This window comes from Capsaspora owczarzaki, assembly GCF_000151315.2.
Source record: "Capsaspora owczarzaki ATCC 30864 unplaced genomic scaffold supercont2.4, whole genome shotgun sequence".
Taxonomy (NCBI): domain Eukaryota; class Filasterea; order Ministeriida; family Capsasporidae; genus Capsaspora; species Capsaspora owczarzaki.
Window position 1 is genome coordinate 1,680,684 of NW_011887295.1, and position 26,391 is coordinate 1,707,074.

A 26,391-nucleotide genomic window follows, 5' to 3' on the forward strand; every position below is an offset into this window, starting at 1 on the left:
TCAGTCTTTTCTTTCTTTGCAATGCCGCAGTGGTGGAATCCGGTCGGCGTTCGCGTCGCTGCCAACATTCTGCTCCAGCGACCGACGCTCGCAGTGCCGCACGTCTCTGTTCGCGGTGTGTTCCCCTGCCCCCTCGCCCAAAATGGACTCGACAATGAGTACTCACGATGGACATGACGGCGAAAGGTCGCTCTGCTGGCCGGCCTACACTGACTGCCGACTTGAAACTGTGTGTGGCGTTGCATTTGGACAGACATCCGGGCAATCGACTTTGCCGCTCTCCGCGCTGCTGGCTGCCAGGGCGTTGTCTTTGACAAGGACAACACGTTGTCTGCGCCGTACGAAGTCAAGTTGTTTCCGTCGCTCGAAGTCAGTCTCTCACAACGTCCCACTTTTCTTCTCAGTGTCACTCGTGGGCGTTCTTTGATGCTGAGAAGCGAGTCCTTTTTTTTTTCTGAGTTTCGCTCAAACACTCGTGTTGGTTTGGGTTGTTTTGGTCAAACTCGTCGCTGGGTTTGGGTGCGCTCTTTTAGGCTTCATGGAACCAATGCTTGGACGTGTTTGGACGCGATCACGTCGTGATTTTCTCCAATGAGCCAGGATCGATCGACGACAAGGATTATGCCAAGGTAATTCTCTATTTTCCCCTGCTTTGAGTGGCAATGTGGAAGCCCTTCTGCGATTGCTTGCGAAAAAAAAAAAGAAAAAAAGAAAAACGTTTTGAGCTGGTGAAAAACACCCATGCCTTACAATATCGTTGACACACTCCGCTAGGCTGAACATATCGAGAAAGTGTTTCAGGTTCCTGTAGTACGGCATGGCTCAAAGGTACCGCGATTGGCGTGTGTTTGATGCTGCATTTGATTTCGTTCCGATAACTCACCCTCCACTCTTCTCCCCCTCCTCCGATGCACAGAAACCGTTGGGAACAATGGACGTCTTGAGATACTTTCCAACATGCGATCCAGAGCGACTCGTGGTTGTTGGCGATCGTCTCTTCACCGACATTGCGTTTGGCAATATGAGCACCATGTTTACCATCCACACTGGATTGCTCACCGAGAAGGGGGACAATGTTCCTGCGCTCTATGTAAGCTAAGCGTTGCGATTGATTGAATTTGTTGGCTCGGTGCTCTTCTTTTATTTTTCCCAGCTGTTGTTCAGCTGTTGTGTATGCTCACTTTTGGGACAACGCTTCCATTCGCGTGCTAGATTCGGAGAGCGGAAAAGTTGCTGCTCGAGCGCTGGCGAAGCAAAGGCCTGGCGGCTCCTCCGCATGCCTTCCAAGCGGCCATTCCTCGCTTCATTCGAACATAGATTCCGTGTTGCTGTTTCGTTGCCCTTTGTTGTACAGTAATGCAGACTCTATGGTTTGTGCAACTCGTCCCAGGCTGGAACAGCGCTCAGCGTTCAGCTTTTCGGTCTTTGGACGCTGCCCTTTTGTTCGCTTTCCATTTTCACTCTTTTTGAATGTAATTCCTGTTCCAGGTTGCCATTCTTTCTTTCTTTCTTTCTTATTGTTGTTGTTCTTTCACACATCCCAGAAAATGTCGTCGGCAACCAAGCTCAAGTATGTCGCTCGCGAGGTGCTGGACGAGCTCCCCGTCCCATCCGGCCCCAACGAGCATATTGTCCGAGTGCGTCTTCCTTGAAGATGTTTGGCTTGCTTTTGTGTTGTAATGTTGCTTGCCCTCTTGTTGTCGGTGGGAATGGCGTTTGATGACTGGAGACGACGATTACAGCATCATTGCCTCGACCAAACAGACGGCTACACTCACTGAGACCCAAGCCGACGACTGCTCGAGGCGCACATTGCCACTGTTGACTCGTTGCTCACGACGTGGTTGCGCGTGCTTGTGCTGGTGACCCATGCAGGTCATTGCGACGCGCGGGAACAATCTCCACGAGGTCGAGTTCCCGGACGGCCAGCGGATACTCTGCATGATGCCGACCAAGTTCCGCAAGAAGATCTGGATCAAGCGCGGAGACTATCTCATTGCCCAGAAGCTCGAAGGGAGCGAGAAGCTCAACCTCCGCGTCCAGGCGGAAATCAACCACGTACTCTACCCCGACCAGCTCAAGGAACTCCGCGCCATGGCAATCTGGTACAGCCTGCTGTAGTAGCAGTATTCGCTGCACTGATTGGATGAAAGTAGTATCGATAAAAACTCAAACGAGGGTAGGACTGGGAGGAACTTTCGACTTGAACCTCACTTGAACTCGAACCCTCGAATTGTTGAATTGTTGCGTAGGCCGGAACGATTCCGAGACGCGCCAGTGTCCACTCCGGCATCTGCTGAAGCACAATCCGTCCGAAAGGAGGCCCAAGCAGATGGAAATGAAGACGAGAATGATGACAGCGACGAAGAAAATGACGATGATCTCTTCCAAAACCCAAATCGCCGTCGCTACGGTGGTCCAGTCGACCCTGAAGACGAGGACGATGACGAGGACGATGAAGACGACGATGGCAATAATGACGAGCAAGACCAATAGTTGCACAGGAGCATTTTTTTTGTTAACGTTGAGTTTCAGTTGAAGAAAAAACAAACAATACTCTTTTTATTTCTTTTCTTTTTTTTTCGATTCTCCAAGGCGCCTGCGCACAACACGTCTCATCGCCTTCGCTTGAAGCCCCGGAGGCGCTTTTCTTCTGCCCGTAACCGATCGAAGGCGTCGACAGGATTCCAGTTTTCTTCGTCCAGCGGAGGAAGACGCGCCTGCTCGCTCGCCTTTGGACTGCTTGCTTGAGCGGTTTGTGCGGCGACAATAGCAGGAAGTCCTCCTTCGACAATAGCATCGTCGAGTGTCAAGCGCCCGAGCGCTCCCTCTCGGTAGTCCTTGATGAATCGCGCAGCTGCTAGAGTCGTGTTTAGCAAGCCTCCCTTGAGCACGAGTCCAGAGTGCTGGGCAAGTGCAGACAGGAAGACGTTAATGTCATCGCACGGCTGGTCCATGTTGTACCGCTTGACATAGTCAAACTTGCGGCGCAGGTTGAGGCTGAACAGGATGTAGTCGGCGATCAACGCCTCTCCGACCTGGTGATCGATAAATGTGCCGACTGCGGCGAGTTTGAGCCCGACCTCGACGTTTGGAATGTGTGGTGCCATGATACCGGGTGTGTCAATCAGCATAATCTTGGGATCACGCGAAATGTGTAGCGGCTGCATGACGGCGCGTGTGATGCCGGGGATGGGGCCAACCTTGGCGCGTGCACCTTCGCCCGTGAGCAATCTGCGCAGCGCGTTGATGGTGGACGATTTTCCCACGTTCGGCATGCCCACAATCATTGCGTGAATGCCCTCGCCGTCCTTGTCTGCGCGCTCGGCCGGCACGTTTGCCAAAATGTGGTCGACGACGAGCGTGAGTGCGCGCTCCAGCCGCAGCGTTGCGCTTGTCAACACGACGTTGTGACGTGGATTGATTTCATGCAATCGAGCCTTCGCTATCTGATAGATGTCCAGAGCAAAGACTTGAGGGGGTGAGAGTGATGACCAAAAACACCATGCTTTGGGAGATTGCGTACCTTGTTGACGGCCGGATCGCCGAGATCCATCTTGTTCAACAGAAGCGTGGATGGCTTTTGCAGCGCCTGGAGCAGTGGGTTGCGACCCGAGACGGGAACCTGTGGTGACAAAAGAAGGCCATTTTGCGCGCGCGATGAAGTCGACGACAACAACTCCTGCAGCCTGCATCGCTTCGTCCAATCGCTCTGTTATTACCCGAGCGTCGTGGACCTCAATCACATAGTCAATGTGCTGCAGGTTGCGCGCAATCTCACGCATGCCGCGCGCCATGTGGCCTGGGAACCAATTCGGTCGCGCCAGTCCCGACACGTCAAACACGGTGCGGAATCTGGCGGCAGCCATTGTTGTGTGTGATATCCGCTGCTTTGTCCAGATTGATCCAGATGGAAGGATGATGATGATTAATGGTGATCAATAGAGTGAGCAGTAAATGTCAAAGAGAGACTGGCTGAGAAGTTCAGTGTTTGACTACAAAATCAACTCCGAAACCCCTTCTTCATCAACATACGACTTTTTCAGCTCGATCTACAGCTAGAATATTCGCATCTCTCTATTCGTTTCAACATTTCCATTCATTTTCTTATTCGTTTTTTTTTTTATTATTTCTGCTTCTTCTTCCTCTGATTCTGATTCAGTCTTCAACACAATGGACGCGTCGTGGAAGGAGTTTCGAACGGACGATGTATGCGATTTCACTCACTCACAGTTCCGATGTTCTCCCCACCCCTCTCAACTCCTCTCCCCGTCCACTTGAATCATTTGAGCTCCTTACGTGCATGTGTGCATGTGTGTGTCTGAATTGGGACTCGCATTGGATGCACAACCAGAAAAAAAAAAAAAAAAAAAAAAGAGTCCCAAAAAAACGAGTTTGTTGTTATTGTGGTTTTTGTTTTTTGTTCTATGACCGTTCGATCTCCAGCAACCATCATGACATCATCAACAACATCATCATGATGCGTAGTGCCATGGAATGGAAGTCGCTGCCTGGGAGAGCGAGCGAGCGAGAGAGAGACTGTGAAAGCGCGACAAAAGGGGCGGAGCAATAATTTTCATTATTAGAACCAGCCATGAAGAGGGGAACAGCGATCGTTCTCCATCTGCACTCATTCACTTCTTGATTCAGTCATTCAGTCACTCAGTTTCATTGAATCACGTTGACCTGTTGCAACAATGAGCGAGCGAATCAAAGAACAACAAAGATTGGAAATCAAAAACCAAAAAGTGTTGTGATTGTTGGATTTTATGACACAAAAGGGGAAAAAAAAGAGCGCTTCGTTGTTGAGTTAACAATTAGTTTTGAAAAAGAAAAAAAAAAGAAGAAGAAAATTAGTGAATTCGCTCATTGAAAAAAAAAAAAAAAACGAAACCGAGCGAAAAGGAAAGGAAATGAAGAGAAGGAAAGTCATGGAAAGTAATGGAAAGGAATGGAAAGTAATGGAAAGGAATGGAACGTGGATTGAGAGAAGGAAGAGTGGGAGCGAGGGAAGGGTGAGACTGAGGGGAAGGGTGAGACTGAGGGGTGCAACTGAGGAGAGCGCGACACTTTCACACACTCACCGCAAGGTCACCGCAAAGGTCACTCAAGGTCACTTACGACCACACACACACACACACGCTCACTTACACAACGGTCATGGTGGTGTGCTGCTGTGGGCCTTTTGGTGGTGCTCTGGTGGTTGCTGGGAAGTGAGTGAGTGAGTGAATGAGTGAGTGTGTGTGCGGGGCTCCGATCTCGGCAGATTGCGTCCCAGCAACAGCTCACCGACATAGCACTCGTGAACAATCGCATCACACTGAAGCATCCGCATTATGCACTCACAACTTTTTGCGTTTGGTCTCGTCCCTAGGGTCGATCGTACTATTACAATTTGGTAACCAAGCAGACCCAATGGACAGCCCCGCCCGGACACGGCGTAAGTCACCCCTCGCTCAGTGCAACACGAGCGATAACAGTGCTCATGTCAAACAAGAGAGAACTTTATGACATGCCTCTGCGACTGTCGAGCGTTAACTTTGGCACAACTTCTTGAAACACAGACCGCGGCCTCCAAAGTCAGGAAGGCGCCCATGCCACTTCCATCCAACGAGGCAGGACCAGCGGCTGCCGCAGTTCAGGAGGACTTGTACCAGGTACACGCTCGCAATTTGCATTTGCTCTCAAACCCGTGTACATCGAATCCCGGCTGAAAATCATTTCTCTTCCCCTCTCTTTCCCCCCCCCCAATGCATAGAACTCCACGTCCATTCGTCAGCAAATCCAAGAGCTCAGCAAGCCAAAGCAAGACGTCGAGTGGACGGAAGTGTCGTCGGATGGCGGCAAGTCGTACTTTTTCAACGCACGCACGCGCCGATCGACGTGGTCCAAGCCCGAGAGCCTTAACGGAAGCAGCACAAGCAACAGCGCCAGCGCCAGCGCCAGCCACAGCGCCGGTGCAAACGACGAGTATCACGAAGTGGAGCCGTCCATGGTTGCTGCGGCCGTCGTTCCCACCCACGCCCCGGCTGTTGCTGCTCCTGCTGGCGCTGCCTCTGGAACTGGCACCATTAAGCGCGCTGGTCCGCCCGTGCCGTTGGGCAAGCCGCCACGAAACTCGTTTGGTCCATCTGACAGTGCTCCCGCATCGCCCTCGTCGCCCGGGACGATCGGTGTTTCTGCTGGTGCGGCCGCGGCTGGTTTTGCTGCATCGTCTCGTCCGGGCACTGTTGCTGCAGTCAGCAAGCCGAGCAGGCCCAGCGTGGCCTCGATCTACGAGCAGGACTCTGCCATGACCGATTACGAGGAGGAGCTGTACCAGAACTTGACCTCGGTCCGCGCGTCGGTTGCACCTGCGGTGCGCAACGGTCTTCTCGGCGCCCTCGGCAACAAGGCTTCACCTGCTAGTGGCAGTGGGGCTAACAAGGGCAGCGGAGCGAGTGGCGCCAGCGGCAGCGGCCTTGGCAGTGGTGGCACGATGCGTCGCCCGTCCGAGCCCGCACCCGCGATTCCGTCCAGCGCCTCGGCCTTCCCCAACCCGCTTGCACGGCTTCCAAGCACAGAGGAGGAAAACATGTCGCCTGCGGCCCGCGCAAAGGCGCGTGAGGCTCGCCTCGGCATGGCCTCCGCAAACATGCCCGTCGACGGTGGCGACCTGTACATGAATCAAGCTGCAGTGAAGGGCGAAATGGCAGCACTTGCAGCAGCCCCCGCAGCAGCAGCAGCAGTCGCAACTACGGTGGCTGGCGCGGATTCGTACACTACGCTGGTTCGCCCCGACCGAGTTCGTCACGCACACATCAACCAGATAAACGTTGTGATTGACGCAGACCACTCGCTGCTGATGGCAGTCAAAAAGACCGAGCCCATCCGCGACTTTTGCCGCCTCATCGAATCCCAGTTTGCTCTTACCTTCCCCTTCGACCCCAACTTCCACATCACTGCGCTCAAGGACCAAGAGGACAATCCAATCAGTCTGTCCGACACGGTCGGCTCGCTGCCCGTCAACGCGACCATCTTTGTTGAAAAGTCGACGGAAGCAGACATTGCTGATCAAGACACTGCGAGTCAATTGCAAGAAGGTGCCGGTAAGCGCAAGCTGCGTGTGCGCACCATGGCCGGCGACGTCAAGACAATCCTTGTGGACGAATCGGCCCCTTGCAAGCAAGTCTTGCCCCTCATTGCCTCCAAGATGGGCATGATCAACTACCAAGAGTTTGGTCTTTCCATTTACGTTGTTGAAAAGGTGGACAAGAACGATCCTCGACGACGCTTGTACAATGTAAGCAAAAGGGGTTGTGCTTTGATTTGTTTTGAATTGCCTGTCGCGTTCGTGCTGTGTGGCATCAAGGCAGCAATGGGGGAGAAGGAGGTGGGGGAAGGGGAGGGGAAAGAGTTGCAGAGTGGACGCGTCATTCATTTACTCACTTTTTTTTTCCTTTTTTTTTTGCCCACGCAGTCGTTCGGCGGCGTCGGCAAGATCAGCAAGAAGGTGTCCAAGACAAGCATGTTCAGCTCGGCGGACGAAGAGGCCGCCATCACAGTTCAAGACGAGGACTCGTTGACGGTCGAGCACTGGCTGGACATGAACGAGTCGCTGGCTGGCCAGGGCATCAAGATGAACGATGTCGTCTTTTTGAAGCGTCGCTTTTACTTTTTCGACGACTCCGTGTACAGCACCGACCCGGCTGCGCTCAAGCTGTGCTACTTTCAAGCAAAGGCGGGCGTGCTGTCGGGCGAAAACCCCTGCAATCTGGCGCAGGCCGTCACGTTTGCGGCCCTGCAGTGCCAGGTTACCTTTGGTAACTTTGACAAGGCGCTGGTAACCTTCAACGACAAGACGCTGGGCGATGTCTTGCCCGCCGATCACATCAAGTCCAAACGTGTCGACAAGGCCGTCATGGAAGAGTACATCAAGCTGAAGGGCATTGCGGCCACCAACGCCATGTTCCTCTACATGCAATTGTACAATGGGCTTGAAACCTACGGCATTTCCAAGTTCTGGGGCTTTGTAAGTTGTCGTTTTTCGTTTCTGGGTGTGCAACAGAACAATGCTGTGGTTTCGAGTGCGTTGCTCATCAACCTGTTTTGTTTCTCGACTTGCAGGAAGCGTCGCCCAAGAAGAAGCGACTGGAACCGTCATTTGTCGGTGTTACGAGCTCGGATATCATGCGCATTGACTTCAAGACCGGGGTACGTTGAGTGTTTGGGTTTTGTTGCTTGTGGCTGCGTTCGTCGCGGTCATGCGTCACGCTTGCTCATTGTTGCTCGGGCTTTGTTCGACAGCAAATCGACTGCAAATGGCCCCTCAGGTTTGTGCACCACTACAGCACAACTGTGGACTTTTTCAAGCTGTATTTTGGAGAGAACGCCGAGCAGGTCATCTGCATTAGCACGATGGAAGCTCAGGAAATATCTGGGCTTCTGGAAGGCTACACGACGTTCATCTTGGCTCGGCAGGCTAACTCGGCCGCTTCTTAAAAGTGCAGGTATAGGGCTGTACTTTTTTTTTTTTTTTTTTTTTGTTGCGTCTTTGTTGTCCTTTTTTTTTTTTTTTTTTTTTTTTTCGCACGCTCCCCTATCTCCTACTTTAGCATCTTGCGCTGGTACATGTTGTGTATCGTTGATTGTGTCAATGTCCGAATCTTGGCTTTTTCGTGATTGCTGTAGTGCTCAATACATCGTCACGCATTTGAATGAACACAACGTTTTGTCACAACCAATGCATTTTCTGACAAACAAAGGCTTCCATAACTATAACTACTTTATCAATAACAACAACAACAACATGTATCATCATGAGATCATGATCGCGAGGGCAGTGTAGGTCGCTCGTCGTCGTCGGGATGCGCCATGAAACGCGCGGCTTCGGTGACTGTCGCTCCGCCAGCCGAGTGTTGAAACGCAGCTGCTCGCTGCATCCACGCCGTCTGTTGCAGCATCAAGGCCAATAATGTTCACAAAACAGTGAGCCAAAGACATCCGATATGAAACGTTTGAACGATGATCACCGCTCGCTTGTACTTCGCTCACCCAGACAGCGGCAATCCCGTCGAGGGAGGCTCCGTACTCGCCGAGGGCCTCTCGGTTGCGATGAAAGCGGGCTAATTCCTGCTCCAGCCGCTGCATCTTGGTGTTGATATCTGGCACCACAGAGCACAGCAAGAACAAATCGGAGAACTGTCAGTTTTCCCGCCAAAAATTCAACTCGCGTCCGAAGGATTGGCTGTGAGTGTAGCCATCCCATGCGGCGCTTCCCATAGCCACATTCGACTCTCTGCAACTTCAGGCAAGCATTAGTGGACCGAGTCGTGGGCCGCCGACTTGCCAGCGATGAGTACGTCAGCTGCATCCGACATTGCTGATTTTGCGACTTCTTAGGACGACTGATCTGTCTGTCTCCCCCTGCTGTCTCAATCTCCATCTAGCATCCATCGCTCAATGACGAGCTATGCAAACAAAATAGATTTTGGCGTTGGGCTGCAGAACAAGCTTCTCAAATTTTCATTAAATAGATCAAACTTCAAAAAACCAACGCAAGTCGGCCGACGACAGGTAATCCCACCACTCTAAAGCTCCGTATCCCCATCGGGAATTGACTCATCAGCGACGGGTTGTTGTGGCTGTTGTTCGCCCTCGGGAGCTGACTCGAAAGCAGGTTTTCGTTGCGAATCGGGCGCAGACTCACTTTGTTCGTTGTGCGCGTCGCTCTGAGAAACCGACGCGCGCTTTTCATCAAAACCACGGCCGTCGTGTGTCTGATCAGAAGCAGGCACGCGTTCAAAACGAGCTTCAGCCTCGTGTTTGGCATCAGCGTCGGCCTCAGGCTGGAGATGGTCATCGTCCGATTCCGCTTCGCCAAAGGCTGCGTCCAATGCATCCAAGGCGCTATCGACTGAAACGCGCCGAACTGTCGCTGTGGCTGGAGCTTTGGTCGGCGGTGCCGACACTGGAGGCGCATTCGCTGCTTCTGAGTCCGACTCGTCCGACGAGTCAGCATGCTGGCCCTTTTCGGCCAAGCGCACTTCGTCGTCGTCTTCGTCGGTGAACAGCGAATCAGTATGCAAAATCATCGTTTCAATAACGAGGGCGCACTCGGACGATTCCGTGATCATGCTGGTCGCGGTGATTTTCTTGTCCCAAAGGAAGACGGGACACAACACGATGGCGAGGTTGTTTGCCGTCATTTTGTTCACGTACGAGTGATCGGCCACTCTGAACAAGGCAGGGGACGGAAGGGAATTGAAGTTGGTGAGGCCCAAGAAGTGACAACAGCGACAACAACAAAAATCAAAAGCTTTGTCACATTGCACTCACTTTTTCAAAAATTTCATCGTGAACTTCAGGGAGGTATAATGGGAGCGCGGAAGCGATTGAAGAAGATACCGGATTTCCAGGAGACGACGCGGCTCTTCGTCAACTGCACTCAAAAACGAACAGATTTCGGTCAGCACCACAAACACCAAACTCGGTTTCAAAGTTGTTTTCCCTCTCTGACACATGGACCAAAGCTTTACATTTGCAGGCTTGTCTCCATTGCTCATAGTGCGTGTTGAGCAGCAGCGGCTCGGGAAGCTCGCGGAAGTACAGCTTGAGCAGACATGCAACGGCATGAATGTCGTAACTAAATTCTTGTGTCTGCAAATTCACCTCTGAAGCGTCTGGTGACCAGGAAGACGAAGGAATTGAGCGAAGTGAGTCCATGTAGCAGCAATATGACCCCCCCTCCACCCCTTCGTGAGAGGCTCGAGACTCACTTTCGTCAAACAATTGCTTGAGTTTGTTGATCTTGTGCACACCGGTGGATTTACGGAAGATGCCCTCCCGTTGATAGCCTAGTCAACCACGACAATTTCAACAAGAATTAACGGTCAGAGATTGGTCAGCGGATGAACCAACAACAACAACAACCAACCAGAATTGTCAGCCGCAATACACATGCTACTACAACCTCACCTTCAATCTTTTCCATGTGCTCGACGCACTTGAGCACCACTAGCGGCACTGCACGGTTGTTGTCGTCGAAAATGCGCTCGCGCTCGACGAGATCGGCGAGTGCAATGCCAAAAACCGTGGACTCGACGTCTTTTCGAGACTTGGAGGCACCCAACTTTTCCTGTTGATGGTAGAGCGTGCGGCGATCAAAGATTTGGAGGTCGAGCATCTCTTCAATGACGTTTTTGAGCAGCATGAGCTGCGAGCGATCCACGAGGTCGAACTGGATGACAAAGCACAAAAAGTGGCGGAATCGCATGTTGAGCACTGCTAGCAGGCCAATGGTAATGACCGACTCAAAGTGCGAGCAGTAAATGTGCGCAAACACGCGAAACAGTCGACGGAAGATGGTCTTGACAATCAGCGGAAACATTGGCGGATACTCGAGCACATAGTCCTCCGGTGGGAAGATGACGGGGTCGTTGAGCTGATCGCTCACCCATGCCATCAGGTTCTCGACGTACTCTGGCGCAGACACCTTGACTGGCTCGGATTCGCCCGACTCGTCGGCCCAGTAGAATTCGAATGCGTCGCCCGCAGTCATTGACGGACAGGTCTCTGCGGTGCAGAACTCGGACAGTGTAGCATAGATGAGGTTGATCTGATGAAGACAGAGAGAGTGTCATCGAGTGAATAGTGAGTACAGTAAAGTTGGCTGAGAATTTCAATGAATTCCAAGCAGCAGTAAGCAAAGGGTACGGTGCCGCTTCCTTTTCAATTCCAACGCATAAACTGCTTGTTTTTCCTCCAATGCATGCGCTGTCCATGCACTCCAAGTCTGCACCCTTTTTCTCAGGATGGAGCAGGATGGAGCGCAATGAATTCCGCGCATCAGTAGCAAGCAGAAATGCCAATTCCAACTTTGTTCGAGTGCTTTCCATTACCCTTTCCTCACCGTTCGTCCTCCAGCCATTGTTTTACTTGTTTTGTACTGTACCTGGTTGTAAAAGTCGACCGTGTTGAGCGCAAGCCACTCGTTGATGGTGCTTCCTTCTGGCAGCGCGACGATGGCTCGCAATGCATCCAGCGACATCTACCATACATTCATCCCGAGCAAAAGGTGAGCATTCATTCTCCAGCACCTCTCGCTCTGTGTCTCAGATCAAAGACAAAAGCAAAGACACCATTGGCATGGCGCAGGACCAGTTCCATGCACTCAACGATCATATCATCAATCCCCAATGCAAACGGCATTGCATTTTCAAAAATTTGGCTTACTGGTCCAGTGAAAGAAGAGGACGACGACGACGATGTTGCTGCTGCTGCTGCTGCTGCTCCGGACGCTGTTCCGGATCCTGCTGCTGCTGATGCTGATGCTGATGACGACGATGCGGACGGTCCGGCAGCGAAGGGACGTGCTGGGTTGTACATTGAGCTGCTGCGGCTGCTGCCCATCGACTCGCTCACTGCGCGCTTCCGCACAGACGACAATCGCTGGCTCGCTCGACGGAACTTTTCAACAACCGACATTGTTTGAATTTGAAAATAACGAGCAAGAACAGAGAAGAACAGAGAACCAATAAACAAAAAAAAAAAAAAAAAAAAAAAGGGAGTGGAAGACTGAGCTCCAAATCTCTGAGCATGTCAGATTGGGGAAATGGGTTATAATTCGAAGCGTACCTGACGTACGAAAATAAACAAAAGCAAAACACAAGAAAACACAAGAAAACCAAAAGTAATGAAAATACAGTGGAGGCAAATACTCAATCCAGTTTGCTGGTGTCGGCACCCGTGCCGCTACTGCTACCACTACTACTAGAAGATGCGTGCCCGGCGAGCGCCGCGGGACAGGCGAGGATTTTTATCCGGTCGCCAAAGTCACACACGAGCCGACCGCCCACCAAGCGGACGTGGTTGATGGACACGGCTGCGGAAAACATGGCCGTGTAGGACAGCGCCAACCGCCGTGCCGTTTTTCCGGAAGGCAGATCAAACATGACCAGCTCGCCTTCGCCCGCGCAGAGCACACGGCGTTGGCGCGGCAGCAGCACGAGGTCTGGGGCGAAATGCTGAATGACACGCACGCAGTTGCCACGGCGATCCCACACTCTCACCGTGCCGTCCAACGAGCTTGTGACGAGATACGGGAACGCAGTCCATGCAGTGTTTTGCGAGGGAGACGGGGTTGACGTCAGCCCAGGGACAAACTGCACAGCGGCGCGGTGGTGGAGGCGAGCGGAGGCGGTTGACGACGGCGGCGAGGTGAGTGCGCCCGAGCGTGATCCTGAGGGTGTGGCGGCAGGAGTTGAAGGTGCCGTGTGGTCGTTGGCAGAGCTCACATGAATCGGAGGTGTCATTGGCGGCGGGCCTGCTGGAGAGTTGACAAGACTCGAGCTCGATCCCATCGCGCCAAGCATGCTCGCCACGGCAGCGGCTGCAGCAGTGCGTGGAATGGAGAGTTCCGAACGGACGCACAGGATACCATCGGTATGGCCCTTCAGCGTGAGGAGGCAGGTGCCATTCACAATGTGCCACACACGCACGCGACCGTTCGCGTCGCCCGTGACCAACTGCACACCGTCGGCATGCATCCAGGTGATCTTGCCAGAATGTCCAAACAGGGCATGAACGGGCTCGCCAGTGCCAGCATCAAACACGCGCACAGTGCCGTCCATTTCGCCAGTTGCGAGCCGAAGCGGATCGGCAAATGAGCAGATCGCGGAAATGCCATGCTTGTGAATGCCTTGAATGGTGCGAACGCACAAGAGGGACGGCTCACGCTGCTGCTGCGGTTGTTGTTGCTGCGGTTGTTGTTGCTGCGGCTGCTGCTGCTGCTGCTGCTGCTGTTGTGATTGCGGCGTGGCGGGAGGAGATCGGTTCGGACTCGACTCCAAAGTGCTGCTGTCTAATTGAGTGAGGGACAAATTCGGCATGGAACTGGTGAACGTCGGTGTCGAGGGCGCGGATGTCGAATCGGAACTATGTGGGTTGCCAGGTGACAAGTAGTTGCTGGCAGTCGACCATGTGGGCTGCTGCTGTGCCTGAGGTTGTTGTTGTACAATCAAATGCTGAGGGGAGAGTGCTGTAAACGAGCTCGAACGCGAAGAAAAGCCGCCCGAAGGAGTTGCTGGTTGCGAAGTCCCATAGGAAAAGGACTTTGTTCTGGAGTGCATTGGCGGTGGCGTTGCTGCTGCTGCATCGAGTTGCTGCTGAGCTTGCAGAGGTTGTTGCTGCTGTTGACGAGCAGGTGTCTGGCGAGCGCCGGCGCGACGTCCCGTGGTGACCACCCACATACGGACAGTGCCGTCCAGCGAGGCAGTAGCCACAACACCGAAAGGAAGCGAGCACAAGCACGAAACGGCGGCCGAGTGCTTGAGACCATGTACTTGTGACGGCTGAGCGACGGTAAAGCGTTGCCGTTGAGGCGATGACGGCGGCGGTGACACTTTAGAAGGACCGACAGGTGAAGCAAGAAGAGCTTGGCTTTGCTCTGCTGACAAAACCGTCCAAAACTTGACAGAGCCATCCGCACAACCGACAATCACGCCTCGCCCTCTCGAATCGTGCAGAGCTGTTTGGCCTGCAGAGCTTTTGGGCAGCGCAAATCGAACGGGTGTCATGCACCAAACAGCAGCGGCCGAGTCATCGCCGACGTCGATGGACGCCACATTCTCGCCGCTGGCCAAGTCCCAGACGCGGACGGACTGGTCAAGGCCAGCTGAAAAGACGAGAGCGTCATTCACCTCCAAGCATTCTACGCTTTGCGCGTGACCACGGAGCGTCAAATAATCGAGGCGAAGTTGACGATTGTCCAACCAATTGCCCTGCAGATCCAGAGGGCCGAGAGAGCTTTGGCCATTGGTGGATGCGCTCGCGGACGCACTCGCCGAGCTCGCGCTTTGGCCGAGCCCTTCTAACTGGAATAGATCGCTCAGATCGTCGGCGGAGAGTTTCGAGGCAGCGCGAGAGCGCAGTGCTGCGGCCGAGCTGCTCGACGCGCCAAACTCGCTTGGGGTGTCACTGCCGTTGGTGGCATGATCGGCGCTCGAGTGTGACGTGACTGTGCTATTGCTGCGACTGTGCCGGCGGCTGGCGCTCAAACTGGCACTTGCGCTGCTGCTGTTGCTGCTGCTGCTCTTGTCCGCCGCCGTATTGCTGTCGGATTTTCGGCGTGACGACCGCTTGGGTCGCGTGGAGAAGCGACGACTGATAACGACAACGAAAAAGTAGTAATAGTAGCAGGTGCAGGCGAGGCCAGCGACGAAAATCAGCACCACCAGCACCTGGGCGCCAGGACTTTGCTGAACCACCTCGCTGAGATTGAAAATGCGCTCAACCAAGCGCGTACGATAGCCAGATTCGTCGCTGCCAAACATGGGGATCCACGGCGAAGAGAGCAGCGCAGTCAGCGCTCGAGCGATAATGTTCTGCCCGTGCTGTTGCTCTGCCTCGGCAATAGTTGCATTGTCGCCCATGCGGCGCATCCGCGACAGCGAGGAAGGCGCCAGGGCGCGGTCGATTAACTGCTGGAAGGCGGACTGCGAGGACGGAGTGGCACTCGAGATGGCTTTGAGCGCTTCGGGCGCAGCTTCGGCAAGGAGGAAGGACACTGGGTTTTCCAGCGGAAGCCACGCGTCAATGGTGACGGAAGGTAAAATATCAAAGTGCCGGTGATGCAGCGACGAGTTTTGCAAGTGCGGGTGCAGCAATCGCCAATAGGAGAAGGTAGCTTCGATCGACAGCGCGTTTGACTCGTCAATCAACAGCGCATCGGAGCGTGTGATGGCATCGCCATTGTACAGCCCAAATGCGAGAATGGACATGAACAGGATGACAATGACCGTCTTGATGATGAGCGGATCAAACATGAGCGCGAGCACTGAAAATCGCTCCGAGCCGCTGCCCTCGGCTTGACCCTGCATGGCGTCATCGCTGGATGACAACCCAGCGCCGCCTTTCAAATCGCTGAGCAGTTTGGACTCCAGGGAGCTGGTATCCAAGCCGGCCTCTGAAAACTTCCGCGAGCTGCCAGCATGATGCAAGTCGGAAAGCTGTGCAGCAAAAGGTAGATACAGCGCAAGTGAGGAGGCGCAGCGCGAGTAACAATCGCAAGCTGCGTGCCCTTGAAATCAAGTTTCAAAATCGCAATTACCTCCATGCGCCTGATATCGATGGTGATATCGATGGACAGAACGGTGACAAAGAAGGTGACTTGCATGAAAAAGTCCGAGAGAATTGCCAAGCTGCGCAAAAAAAAAAAAAAAAAAAAAGGATTGGCAATAGTAAGCAGATACTAGAGGAGCAGGGGAAAAAGGTGCAGAATCAAGCAAGAATTACTTGAAGGGCGGGAATGCTTGTAAAAATGCCAATGACCATGATGGTCAGCTCGGTCAGCAACGAGAATGTGATGGAAGGACCGGCTTGACTCAACCCTGATGTTGAAAAACAGGTGAGACGAAAGACCCAATGTAATCGATATTCCAAAAGGAAAAAAAAAAGGAAGGAGCGCCGTCGCTCACCTTGCGCAATGCGCACTTTGACCGGCAAATCAATGCTTGTGGCGACTACCGCACTTGTCAGCACGAAAATGTTTTCCACGCCAACGATAATCACCAAGAATGGGATGATTTCACTGTTCGAATCGAAACCAAAAAAAGAAAAAGAAAAAAAAGCATAAAATCAGCAACCCGTCCGCGCAAACGAAGCAACAGCGCGTTGTTGCTTCGATTCGAGGTCGACATGCCCAACCGCTCCACTTACACTGCCACCAATGTTGGCTTGACACCGAGGGCCACGCAGATGCTCACGGCCATAATCATGGAGCAAAACACCGTCACGACGGCCGTGAATCCAAGACCGTACTTGCTCTTGACCATGTGGAACTTGCCGATGGAAAAAGAAATGTACAAGAACACAATCAAATAGCTGAGAATCAAAAAGCCCACGTCAGCAGAGGTGCGCTCCTCGTCCCGAAATTCGTAAAAGATGTGCTCAATGTCGGCAGTGTCGGCCGAATCGTATTCTTGGAAGCGCAAATCCCATTGCGCAGGCAGCCAGGCCGTGGACAGCTGGCGCCACATGGCCTGCAAAAAGACGGTCTCTTCCGGCGAAGGATTGCAGCTGTCGCTTCGCAGCACAAGCACGATAAACAGCGCGCCGGCTCCATCAATTTGCAGCATTGACCGTTTCCGAATCCGAGCAAGAAGGAGCGCGTCTGCAAGAGTGTCATCCACGACGCGATTGATTGAGGGTGAGTGAGTGAGCGAGTGGTGCGTGACAGTGTGAAAGCATGAACGGTGGTGTTCTCAGTACCTTTTGCGGACACCATTTCGTCTGAAAACGATGGGAAGAGCTCCCGCGAGATGGTGCTCAGAATATCAGAGTCTTCCTCGAGCACGGTGCGGTTGTTGTGCCAGAAATCTGCGGGCGACAGCACCAAGCACGAACCATCCGCTTTTCGCTGGCAGAAATCCTGTAATCGGTAGGTTCGACCTCTGTGAAAGTGGGGAAAACACACACAACAAATTCGTGGATTTATGGTCAGAAATCGAGCAAGTCGACGAATCTGGTCAACAAAAAGCGCGGGAAGATTTCAAAAACGGAAATGATTCGCCGCCGCAACCCTCCGACCGCAATCAACTCCAAAGCAAGCGGTGTGCCTTTTTTGGTTGGTTTTGTTTTCAAAGCAATCACAACGTCAGGGCTGCCAATAGCACGGCAGATGGCAGGCTGTTGCCGCTGCGACATCACAATACAATGGGCGAGCATTGGGCGAACAGATGCTTGAAAGATCACCCGATTGTTTTTTTTTTTTTTTTTTTTTTGTTTTTTTTTTTTTTGATTTTGTGCTTTTTCACACTTACCCGCGCTCGAGCTGGAACTGGTGGAGGAAGGTGACAATGTCCATGACACCGAGCAATATCGACTTGTGCAGCATGCCTCGCCGGACCATCTGCTGGACGAGCGCTGCGTGTGTCGCTTCGTTGACATGCAGATTGAGCGGTGGTGACACGGGCAAACCATTCCGGTCATTCAGGCGTCCGGTCCTGCCAGCATCAGTGCCGCCATCTTCACCGAGACCTGCATTGTTATTATTGTTGTGGGTGTTGCGGTCTCCGTCGGCAGCGGCAGCGGCGCCGTTGTTGATGCCGTGCTTTGATGACCGCGGAAGGGCGGCGTCGCCTCGCGGGTCTGCATGGCCAGTCTGAAATGCTGCAATGCCCGTCAATCCTGGCGGCAATGCAGATGCGAGTGCGACGGATTTGTGTGCGAGCCGACTCGACGTCAGCAGAATGTTCTGCACGCGGAGGAGCGGCACACTGCCGTGCTGGTCCACGAATGCCTGTCTCTGGTTGGCTGGCAGTGCGTCAATCGGGCCCATGATCTGAGCATTGCATGCAAAACAGCCAAGCAGTGAGTCGTGTAGTATGCTGAGAGAGGAGGGGAAGCGGGGGGGGGAGAGAGCGCGACATGCTACGTGTTACTGGGCCAATTCGTTCGCTCGCACCAAGCCGCTCAAAGTGCGCATTACCTTTGATGGAGCCGGATCGTAGACGCCATAGATCGAAAAGTCGACCAGCGGAACTGAGACGACCGTGAAGATGCCTGGCGTGTCGACGTGTTTTCACCCACGAGATGAGAATAGCAGAACAGATGCAAAATAAAGAAAATCCACAGTCATGCAAGGCTCATACAATGCGCAAAAGAAGCCATGGCGGTAGTACAGCTCGGAAAGGAGGCTGCGAATCCGAGGGACGAACGGCAGGTTGTCGAGCACAGACGAGGACGAGGACGAGGACGAGGACGAGGACGACGCAGCGGCTGCCGAGGACAGGGTCGAGGACGACGACGATGCTGCTGATAATGATGCTGCTGCTGCTGCGGCGGCGGCGACGCTGGTCGGGCCGGACTGCTGGGTCGGAAGGGGTGGCATCATCCCACTGTGGTTGCTGCTGCCGCTGGTCGGAGCCGCGGACACTGGAGCCGACCCGCCCTGCTGCTGCTGTGCCGATGACAGTGACGATGACGGAGACAGTTGTGCTGATGCAGACGCTGCTGACGAGGCTGACGACGCAAGAGTCACGCTAGGCAGCGGCAGTGATGGCGGCGGCGGCGGCGATAGGACGAGCGAAGGCGCTCTTCCCGCCATTGCCATGCGACAAAAGCTTCCGAAAAAGAAAAAAGAAAAAAAAAGTGCTGCGATCTGCTTTCGGTTTCTGTTTCTGTCCCTCTGGCTCTGTCTCTCTTTGTGCTAGAATATTAAGCGAGTGAAAACGTGTAGCGATCTGATGATAAAGATTTCAACACACAGAGAGACGCCAGGAAAAAGAAAAAAAAAAGAAATAGAAAAGATGGGATTTTATGGGTTTTTGGCAAAAATGGGAATGAATCGGGACAAAAAGCAAAAGCAGCGTGTTTTGGCTGGGATAGGATCAAAAATGAAGTAAACCAGATTGGCAAGTGTGGATTCAGCCAAGTGATTCGCTTTTGATGGGAGGATGACGAACGAACATTGGGTTTGGTGGTCAGGAAATGCCTCGTGTTCCTCATCATCACGACTTTCAAGGATCAACCTCATCAACCTCATCACAAAAACCCCAGCAGAAACATCAAAAACCAACAAAAGCACATACATTCATTCGACAATGTCGAATCATCGGCCAAAAAACACAAACGAACAACGAACAACGAAAACCAAAAAAGCCCAACACATCCACAAAACCATTACAGGCCTTGCATCAAAAGCAAGACGGCATTCGTCTTGCTCTTCACATTGGCATCGAGATCGGACTTGAGCGCAGTCAGTTTGCTGCGAATGACAGAGGCATCCGAGGCAGAAAGAATTGGGCGCGCGCAAGTGACCACCGACTCGGCGACGCAGACAGCGGCGAGACGCAGAGATGCAAACTTCATGTCATTAAGACTTGCAGCCGTCACTTCAACAATCGACCGAATGGTCTCTTGCGAGACGGCCGCGAGTGACTGCGCATTCGTGAAGGCCTTTGCAATGTACTGCTCAAGTCCCTTGAGTGCCGCCAAGCGCACATTCCAGACACTGGTCAACGCAGCAAACTGGACCAACGTTGGCAAAACGGAAGAAGCGGAGGCGATTGCTGCGGTTTCAAGAAGGATACGAAAAAAAAAAAAAAGTCAGCCAACAACAACAAGCCCAGTTGACCCTACGCAGTACAAGACCGAGTGGTACCTTCAATCGTATGAGGACATGCTTGGCCCAGACCCTCCAGAGTCACAGCATGAAGCAAAAGTAGCAACGGTTTGGCGTTTGGCTCGTCGTCGTCTTCAGCTTCTTCTTGTGGCGCGAGGACAGCTTGGGCTAATTCCACAAACTGCGGGTAGCGGTGGTGGGTACGAAGCGCTTGCAGTGTCAAGGCGAGCTGCTGGACGGCAACACGACGGTAATCGCGGCGAACTTTATTCGCCTCTCGGAACAGAATGTCCACGATTTGCTGGATTGTAACAGGCGGTGCCCCACCAAGACCGCCCTGACCCACCGACTAGCATGAAGGATGAAATCCAGCGTCAGAATTACCGTTGAACGAAGCAAGAAAAACACCTCTTTTCCTCAAAAACCACCCCTTTTTCCCGCAATAAAAACCAATCTCCGCTTACCTCCTCGCGCTGCTTGAGCGTTGCGTGGTTGGACACTACAAATCCGCAAAGAGCCTTGAGAACGGCTTCCTTGCCATCCCATGTCCGACCAGCGGCCGCCCCAACAAGTCCAACGAGCGCGGGATCGATGAGGTTGGCGGCAAGCCGCTCGCCGCCCTTCTCTGCCACGGTTGTGAGGGCAACAGCGGATTGCTTTTTGATGCGCCAGGAAGAGGACGTAAGACCCACAGTCACAGCAGTGGTGGACGAGGTGGAAGACATGACAACAGTCGATCCGACGAGCAGGTGCACAATCTCGGCGCCATACAAGCGCAAGCCGCCCTCTGTCCCGGGAACGGTCTCTTCCCAGGCCTCTCTCCAGGTGGTCGCGACCTCTTCGACGGGATCGTGGATGCCCAGGAACGTCACAGGCATGAGATCGGAGGCCACGTCGCGCAAAACGTCGGGAGACTGACGTGCCATGGCCTGCACAATCAGAGCAGCAGTGAGGCGCGCGTCATCGTCATCCTTCTCGAGATAGAGCGTCTTGACGGCGGCGACAACTCGCTCGAGGGGATCCTGCGCGTTTCCGCTGCTGCTGCTACTACTGCTGGTGCTGCTGCTGCTTGACGAGGAAGCGCCAGTTCGAGTGCTCAATTCCATCGCAAGCGACTGCATGTGGGCGGCCTTCACAACGTTGCCAATCGCAGTGGCGTAGGCACGACGAGCGCTAATGTTCCGATCAGAAAGGGCAGCAAGCATGGCCTTGAGCACATTTCCGGACAAGGGTGCCAGCTCGCGCGGCTTGTTGGAGGCAAGCAACGATGCATAGCGCGCGCATCCAGCTCGGGTCTGGAGGCCCACACCATGGCGAATCAGCTCGCACAAGCGAGGCACCAGCTGGCCCATTGTCTCGACATCGATGAATGGAATGCATCTTTCGACCGTCTCCATCATGGGCGACGACTTGGAGGCAGCCAATCGCACAGTGTCCAGCGTCTCCAGCGTCAAGCCTCCCGAGTTGGAAGAGGAGGACGAGGAGGACGCCGAGTTGCTGTCGCCCTTGGCCGCGGCATCGACGTGGAAGGTCAAATAATTGAGCATCTGCGGCTCGAGCGAGCTCAGCGATTCGAGCAACACGACGGTGAGCTCCACAACGTGCGGTCGGAGATACTTGTCGGCCACCTTTGCAATTTGCAACAGGCAAGCCAGGCTGATTTTGCGGACATCTTCGACGCTGCTCACAATTCCCTGCTTGAGGTAGTACGGAATCATGAGGTTCACGGCGCGCTGCACACTGCTTGAAGAGGCAGAGCCTGGGTCGCTTGTCAAGCTCGGGTCACAGACCCGAAGCGTGAACTTGGCCAAGGTGCGGCAAGCGATGGCAGCAGCAATCCGAACAGACTCCTTCACATCGTCAAGCACGCGGAAGCAGCGATGCCAAAAGTCAACCAAGTAGGTCTCAATCTCGGCAAACGAGCGGCTCATCAGCAGGTCGGACAGCGCAAGCGCGCTCGACTCGCGTACACGATACTGGCTGCTTTCGAGAGACTCGAGCAGGTCGTCGCAAATCGGGCGAAGGTACGTTTCCACGACAGACTTCAAGTCCGACGAGCCCACCATAGACTTCCAAATTTCCGTCATGGCATCGCGAATCTTCGGGCTGGGATCAAACCGGTAGCGGAAGAGGCGCGGCACGAGTTGCGCCATATGTGGCGCAAGCTGGTCGCTGGCTGCGGTGGCGAGAATCGAAGAGAAGCCAAAGGCAGCACCGCGCTTTGTATTCCAGACGGCGTGGTGGTTGGCAATATTCATAAAGCGGTACACGAGATCGGGCTGGTTCATTTCAGTCGCAAGCGAGCACAGCTCCTTGTACGTCGAGAGAGATTCGCCATCGGGCGTCTTGCCCATTGCTCCTTCGTCAAACAGCCGCGACTCTGGGGTGACATCCGTATGGGCGATCGAGCGGGTGGCCGCTGCGGATGCTCCGCCCGTGAACTGCTCTGCAAGCAAGTTGACGAGCGTCTTTTTCATTTCCGGCGTGCCCAGTTCGTACACAAAACCAAGGCCTTTGGAAGCCACCTCCTGCGTCAGGTCATCGTTATCCGTCAGGAGCGTGACGAAGGCCGTCTGGAGATCTGTCAAGCGCTTCGCCAAGGTCGCATCTGCACCAGCAAACTTGACCAAACAAAGCAGCCAGATCGAGGCCGCGCGACGAGCACGGATGGATGCCCCTCGGATTTGCTTGGAAAAGATCTCGTCGAGCAGCGTTGACATGTGGGTGGTGGTGCTGGGCGCACCGTCTGGAGTCGTGTCCATGGCAGCAGAGTCCGACTGAGCGGGTTTGTCCCGCGCGCCAAAGCACGCAAGCGCCTCGCCAACAGTAAAGTGGAGATCAGGATTGGGGTGCTTGGACATGGCGAGTAATCCTGACATGATTTGTGGAACGAGGAAGAGCGACGGGTGTCCAGAGACAATCTCTCCGAGCGCTTCGATGGAGGCCTCAGCGAGTTTGAGTTGATTCCGTGCTTGTTCGCTCGCTGCCGACGTGTTGTTTGGCGCGGGTGAGTAGGCGGCGACAAACTTGAGCAACTGCTCCACAATAACGCGCTTCGAGGTCGCTTGCAGAAAAGTGGTGGCAGCACCATCTGCAGCGGCCGGCGGCTGCGTGTCGTCCAGAACGGGCAACGGCCCGGCTTGTCCAATCGTTCCTAGGCCGTGGATGGAGGCCAATATCACGGATGAATGAACATCGCCTTCTGGTGCTTGCAACAGCTGAGCAACAGCACTCAAACACTTGGCGAGAACAGGCTCGGACGTGGCGGGATCTGCTCCGATCGCAATGCACGACGCAACGCTTCTAGCCACAATATGGCAGACCGACGTCACGGCTCCGAGTTGTGTCTCCACGCGACGCAGGCCAGTGACAACGGGAGCGCCAGCCACAGGCACAACAGGAGTCGCCAAGGACTGAGCGTTCTCCAGCAGTCGCTCAAGTAGTGCGGCGCGTTCAGTGGGTGGCAGCTGCTCTGCAATGCGGCCAATGACGGCACAGATCGGGTCGACAATATCACGGCGCGAGGACGTGGTGAGCGACAGCAGCCAGTCGAGTCGGGCAGCGTCAAAGGTCGCAAACACCACCTGTGGCGCCGCAAGTGCGAGCTTGTGCAAGGTGGAGGCCGCAGCAGCGTGGAGATCGGCATTGCCAGCGGGGGACAGGGCTTGCTCGGTCAGTGCGAGGTGTTGCTGCAGGGCTTCCAGACCCTCCAGCCCGGTTGTTGGCTGAGCAATCTGTTGCAGTGCTTCAACGATTTTGTCGTGAATCCCGTCGCCCAGCTGATCTTGCTGTGGGGTGACACCTGCGTGCCAAGCGAGCACGCTGTGCAGGAACTTTAAGCAAGCAACAAGACTGCCATTGACGAGCGGAAGCATGCCAGTGTCAGTTCGAAGTCCGTGGCGCTGGGTGATGGCTGAGTCTGAAAGTTGACGCGCAATGTACGCAATGACCTCTGTGTAGGCTGGAAGCTGCTGCCGAGATTCAGGACGCTGCAATTTGGAGGAGGCAGACGAGGCAATCTGAGCCGAAGGGCGTTGAAGTCCTCGGCGGCCTTCCTCGGCAACATCATCTTTCGCGTCGCCTGCAGCAATAATGCAGATAAAGCGCGCGGCAACATCGCTGAAGGGGTAGGCCGAGTTGGCGTAATGCACTGCAGCAAGACGAACTTGAGGAAGAGAGCTGCCGATGGATTTGAAGAGCAGTTCTCGAAGGGTGTCGGCCACGGTGTCTGTGGCGTTGGCATAGGCTGGTGCCAGCAGGGACAAGGCTTCTTGGACAGCCACTCGGCCATTGGGCTCCTCCCGCTCGAGCGCCTCAAAGAAACGCTGCACGACCGACACGTCTTTCTGGAAGAGCGCGGGCACTCTTCGGGACAGCTTGGCCACAGCGGTGTAGGCCATGCTGCGCATCTTGGTGCCTTCGTAGCCAATGTTCACTTGCGTGGATTGGGCAATCGCAGGGCCGCCAGGTGCGCTGTTCACTGGCGAAACGGCGTCAATTCGCATTGGTGTTGCCGTACCGCTCGACGCTGCGTCGCTGCTGCTGTTGCTGTTACTGTTGGTGCTGTTGCTTCCAAGCTCGTCCAGAAGACGGAGCAAACCCGAAAACACCAGCACGGGTGCGCTCATCTGAACACATGCATCGGAACCACGATCGCAAAGCAGGTGGACAAACTGGAGTGCCGACACGCGAAGACGAGCATTACTGGCACCAGCACCAAAGAAGCCGTCAAAGATGACTTGCAGCGCGTCTGGGAAGACAGACGCGGCGGTAGAAGATCGCTGGAGGTAGGTCAAAATGCGCGTTTTGAGCTTGAGATTGGCAGGCTTGCGAGCGTCCGCAGCAGCCACGGCAGGCTGGCCAGCCGCGGGAACAGCAGGCGAGCCAAGATACAAGCCCAGCAGCTGACGAACAACCGCTTCGCTCTCGGGGTCTGCCTTGCCCAGTCGTTGATGCAAGATGTGGTCGGCGTCGCCGGCGACTTTGCCATTCTGATCGCACGCGGCAGCCAACACAATGGCAACCCAGTCGTTTTCGTCAAAAAAGCCGCTTTCACTGGCAAATCGGAGAATGGCAGGCTTGGCCGACGCCAGGGCTGCAGCGTCAAACGACGGCTTGGATGTGAATCGGGCCTGGGCGGCGGCGCTCAGTCCTGGAAGCGTCGGTCGCGTTGTTGCAGCAGCAGCAGCAGCAGCAGCAGCAGCAGCAGCAGCAGCAGCAGCGGGTGGGACCGCTCCAGGCTGCGATGATGCGGGAGCGGCGGCAGCAGTGAGGACGGAAGCGTCCAACAACATGCAGTCGAGAAAGGCATCCAGCAAGAGCTGTCGAATAATGGCATTCTCTGCAGGGACAGCCGAGGGAAGCAAAACGTGACTGCGCACTGCCGGATCTGTCGGAATGGCAACATGTGGCAAGCAGGCGAGAATCATGTGCAAAAGCGCCGTTTGCTGCTGCGGCGGTCGATTGGGCAGGCAAACCAGGAGCGAAGGCAACGCAACAGCTCGCCGCTTGTCATCAATCCGTGCAAAGGCCATCTCCAGAAAGATGATATCAAAGTTCTTGACGAACGCCGTGATGGTCGGGTCGCGGTACTGTGCCAGCAGCGCGTCGAACGGCAGCGCGACCTTGAGATTGCTCTTGACCCGTCGCGTCACATGTGTGAGCAGCTCCATGACCTAATGAACAAAGAAGCAAGCGACGAGTGCAGACAAAAAAAATCCGTTGAGTTTCATGCACAATCTCGTTCTTCCAACCAACTTGAGTAACTTGAGCTTGGTTCAGTGAGTTTCGAGGTTCTGGAAAACGCCAAACTCCCAATCGCGCGCGCTCCCTGACCGACATCCGACATGACAAGGGCGACGTTGTTCTTGGTTCGGATCGTCAAAAGCCAAGCGTAGCACACACAGTTACCTTGGAACGCACTGGCTCGTGCGGACTGGCGAGCTTGAGCATGGCGGGAGCGAGGAACGAACCCAAAGCGGCTCCAAGCGCCTCGTCCGTCTCGCACACTGCAACGCGCAGGAGCACGCGCTCGACGAGATCTGGGTGGTGTTGATCCAACGATGTTTCAACGCAGTGTGAGATCAGATCGAGCGAGCAGAGTGAGAGCAGAAGAGAGTGAGTCGCAATCCATCCATTCTGATGACTAAAATTTTGTCGTACCAAGCTCAGCTTGCATGAGTGAGAGGTGTGTAGGGGAAGCAAAAAGAAAGAAAAAAGACTGAGACATGGAGAATGGAAAATGGAGGAAAATAAGTGAATGTAAACCCCCTTCTTGTGTGCGACGATGG

The 26,391-nt window shown here is 54.3% G+C and overlaps 7 protein-coding genes across 7 annotated transcripts; 2 read left to right on the plus strand and 5 right to left on the minus strand.

Annotated features, from left to right (window-relative positions):
* Window positions 1-1,482: 1,482 nt before the first annotated feature.
* CAOG_03316 (eukaryotic translation initiation factor 1A) lies at window positions 1,483-2,559 on the plus strand. The gene is made up of 3 exons (XM_004364098.2): window positions 1,483-1,637; window positions 1,876-2,105; window positions 2,253-2,559. Exons 1-3 carry the CDS (start codon window positions 1,548-1,550, stop codon window positions 2,494-2,496), a joined length of 564 nt encoding a protein of 187 aa, XP_004364155.1. The 5' UTR covers window positions 1,483-1,547; the 3' UTR covers window positions 2,497-2,559.
* CAOG_03317 (GTPase 1) lies at window positions 2,556-4,106 on the minus strand. The gene is made up of 3 exons (XM_004364099.2): window positions 3,723-4,106; window positions 3,527-3,625; window positions 2,556-3,449 (listed from the first exon to the last, which is right to left on the minus strand). The coding sequence occupies exons 1-3, from the start codon at window positions 3,867-3,869 to the stop codon at window positions 2,616-2,618; spliced, it is 1,080 nt and encodes a 359-aa protein (XP_004364156.1). The 5' UTR covers window positions 3,870-4,106; the 3' UTR covers window positions 2,556-2,615.
* A 27-nt stretch (window positions 4,107-4,133) lies between these two features.
* Window positions 4,134-8,667, plus strand: CAOG_03318 (hypothetical protein). Its single transcript, XM_004364100.2, has 7 exons — window positions 4,134-4,209; window positions 5,375-5,440; window positions 5,565-5,657; window positions 5,759-7,282; window positions 7,460-8,011; window positions 8,107-8,193; window positions 8,287-8,667. The coding sequence occupies exons 1-7, from the start codon at window positions 4,174-4,176 to the stop codon at window positions 8,479-8,481; spliced, it is 2,553 nt and encodes an 850-aa protein (XP_004364157.1). The 5' UTR covers window positions 4,134-4,173; the 3' UTR covers window positions 8,482-8,667.
* Window positions 8,668-8,712: 45 nt separating this feature from the next.
* CAOG_03319 (hypothetical protein) lies at window positions 8,713-9,379 on the minus strand. The gene is made up of 3 exons (XM_004364101.2): window positions 9,329-9,379; window positions 9,034-9,143; window positions 8,713-8,930 (listed from the first exon to the last, which is right to left on the minus strand). The coding sequence occupies exons 1-3, from the start codon at window positions 9,357-9,359 to the stop codon at window positions 8,805-8,807; spliced, it is 267 nt and encodes an 88-aa protein (XP_004364158.2). The 5' UTR covers window positions 9,360-9,379; the 3' UTR covers window positions 8,713-8,804.
* A 190-nt stretch (window positions 9,380-9,569) lies between these two features.
* On the minus strand, window positions 9,570-12,514 carry CAOG_03320 (Mob1; the record flags this gene model as incomplete). Its single annotated transcript, XM_004364102.2, has 7 exons — window positions 12,214-12,514; window positions 11,933-12,028; window positions 10,957-11,596; window positions 10,758-10,835; window positions 10,518-10,661; window positions 10,318-10,420; window positions 9,570-10,215 (listed from the first exon to the last, which is right to left on the minus strand). Exons 1-7 carry the CDS (start codon window positions 12,463-12,465, stop codon window positions 9,570-9,572), a joined length of 1,959 nt encoding a protein of 652 aa, XP_004364159.1. The 5' UTR covers window positions 12,466-12,514.
* A 184-nt stretch (window positions 12,515-12,698) lies between these two features.
* Window positions 12,699-18,868, minus strand: CAOG_03321 (SCAP protein; the record flags this gene model as incomplete). Its single annotated transcript, XM_004364103.2, has 8 exons — window positions 12,699-15,986; window positions 16,273-16,367; window positions 16,455-16,567; window positions 16,696-17,149; window positions 17,248-17,429; window positions 17,799-18,319; window positions 18,420-18,540; window positions 18,630-18,868. 8 exons carry the CDS (start codon window positions 18,866-18,868, stop codon window positions 12,699-12,701), a joined length of 5,013 nt encoding a protein of 1,670 aa, XP_004364160.2.
* A 683-nt stretch (window positions 18,869-19,551) lies between these two features.
* On the minus strand, window positions 19,552-26,307 carry CAOG_03322 (hypothetical protein). The gene is made up of 5 exons (XM_004364104.2): window positions 26,264-26,307; window positions 26,012-26,142; window positions 20,566-25,776; window positions 20,141-20,450; window positions 19,552-20,048 (listed from the first exon to the last, which is right to left on the minus strand). The coding sequence occupies exons 1-5, from the start codon at window positions 26,277-26,279 to the stop codon at window positions 19,660-19,662; spliced, it is 6,057 nt and encodes a 2,018-aa protein (XP_004364161.2). The 5' UTR covers window positions 26,280-26,307; the 3' UTR covers window positions 19,552-19,659.
* Window positions 26,308-26,391: the final 84 nt, after the last annotated feature.

Coding starts and splice junctions, on each gene's coding strand:
- CAOG_03317 (XM_004364099.2), bottom strand. CDS start 3,869: ATGGCTGCCGCCAGATTCCGCACCGTGTTTGACGTGTCGGGACTGGCG. Junction 3,626..3,722: donor TTGAGGTCCACGACGCTCGG/GTAATAACAGAG, acceptor TTGTCACCACAG/GTTCCCGTCTCGGGTCGCAA. Junction 3,450..3,526: donor GCGATCCGGCCGTCAACAAG/GTACGCAATCTC, acceptor GACATCTATCAG/ATAGCGAAGGCTCGATTGCA.
- CAOG_03322 (XM_004364104.2), bottom strand. Junction 20,451..20,565: donor CGCTCAAGCAGCGCGAGGAG/GTAAGCGGAGAT, acceptor CCTTCATGCTAG/TCGGTGGGTCAGGGCGGTCT. Junction 20,049..20,140: donor ATGTCCTCATACGATTGAAG/GTACCACTCGGT, acceptor TTGAAACCGCAG/CAATCGCCTCCGCTTCTTCC.
- CAOG_03316 (XM_004364098.2), top strand. CDS start 1,548: ATGTCGTCGGCAACCAAGCTCAAGTATGTCGCTCGCGAGGTGCTGGAC. Junction 1,638..1,875: donor CCAACGAGCATATTGTCCGA/GTGCGTCTTCCT, acceptor TGACCCATGCAG/GTCATTGCGACGCGCGGGAA. Junction 2,106..2,252: donor CTCCGCGCCATGGCAATCTG/GTACAGCCTGCT, acceptor ATTGTTGCGTAG/GCCGGAACGATTCCGAGACG.
- CAOG_03318 (XM_004364100.2), top strand. CDS start 4,174: ATGGACGCGTCGTGGAAGGAGTTTCGAACGGACGAT. Junction 7,283..7,459: donor CTCGACGACGCTTGTACAAT/GTAAGCAAAAGG, acceptor TTGCCCACGCAG/TCGTTCGGCGGCGTCGGCAA. Junction 8,194..8,286: donor GCATTGACTTCAAGACCGGG/GTACGTTGAGTG, acceptor TTTGTTCGACAG/CAAATCGACTGCAAATGGCC.
- CAOG_03319 (XM_004364101.2), bottom strand. CDS start 9,359: ATGTCGGATGCAGCTGACGTACTCATCGCTG. Junction 9,144..9,328: donor AGCTGACGTACTCATCGCTG/GCAAGTCGGCGG, acceptor CTGTGGTGCCAG/ATATCAACACCAAGATGCAG. Junction 8,931..9,033: donor ACGGGATTGCCGCTGTCTGG/GTGAGCGAAGTA, acceptor ATGCTGCAACAG/ACGGCGTGGATGCAGCGAGC.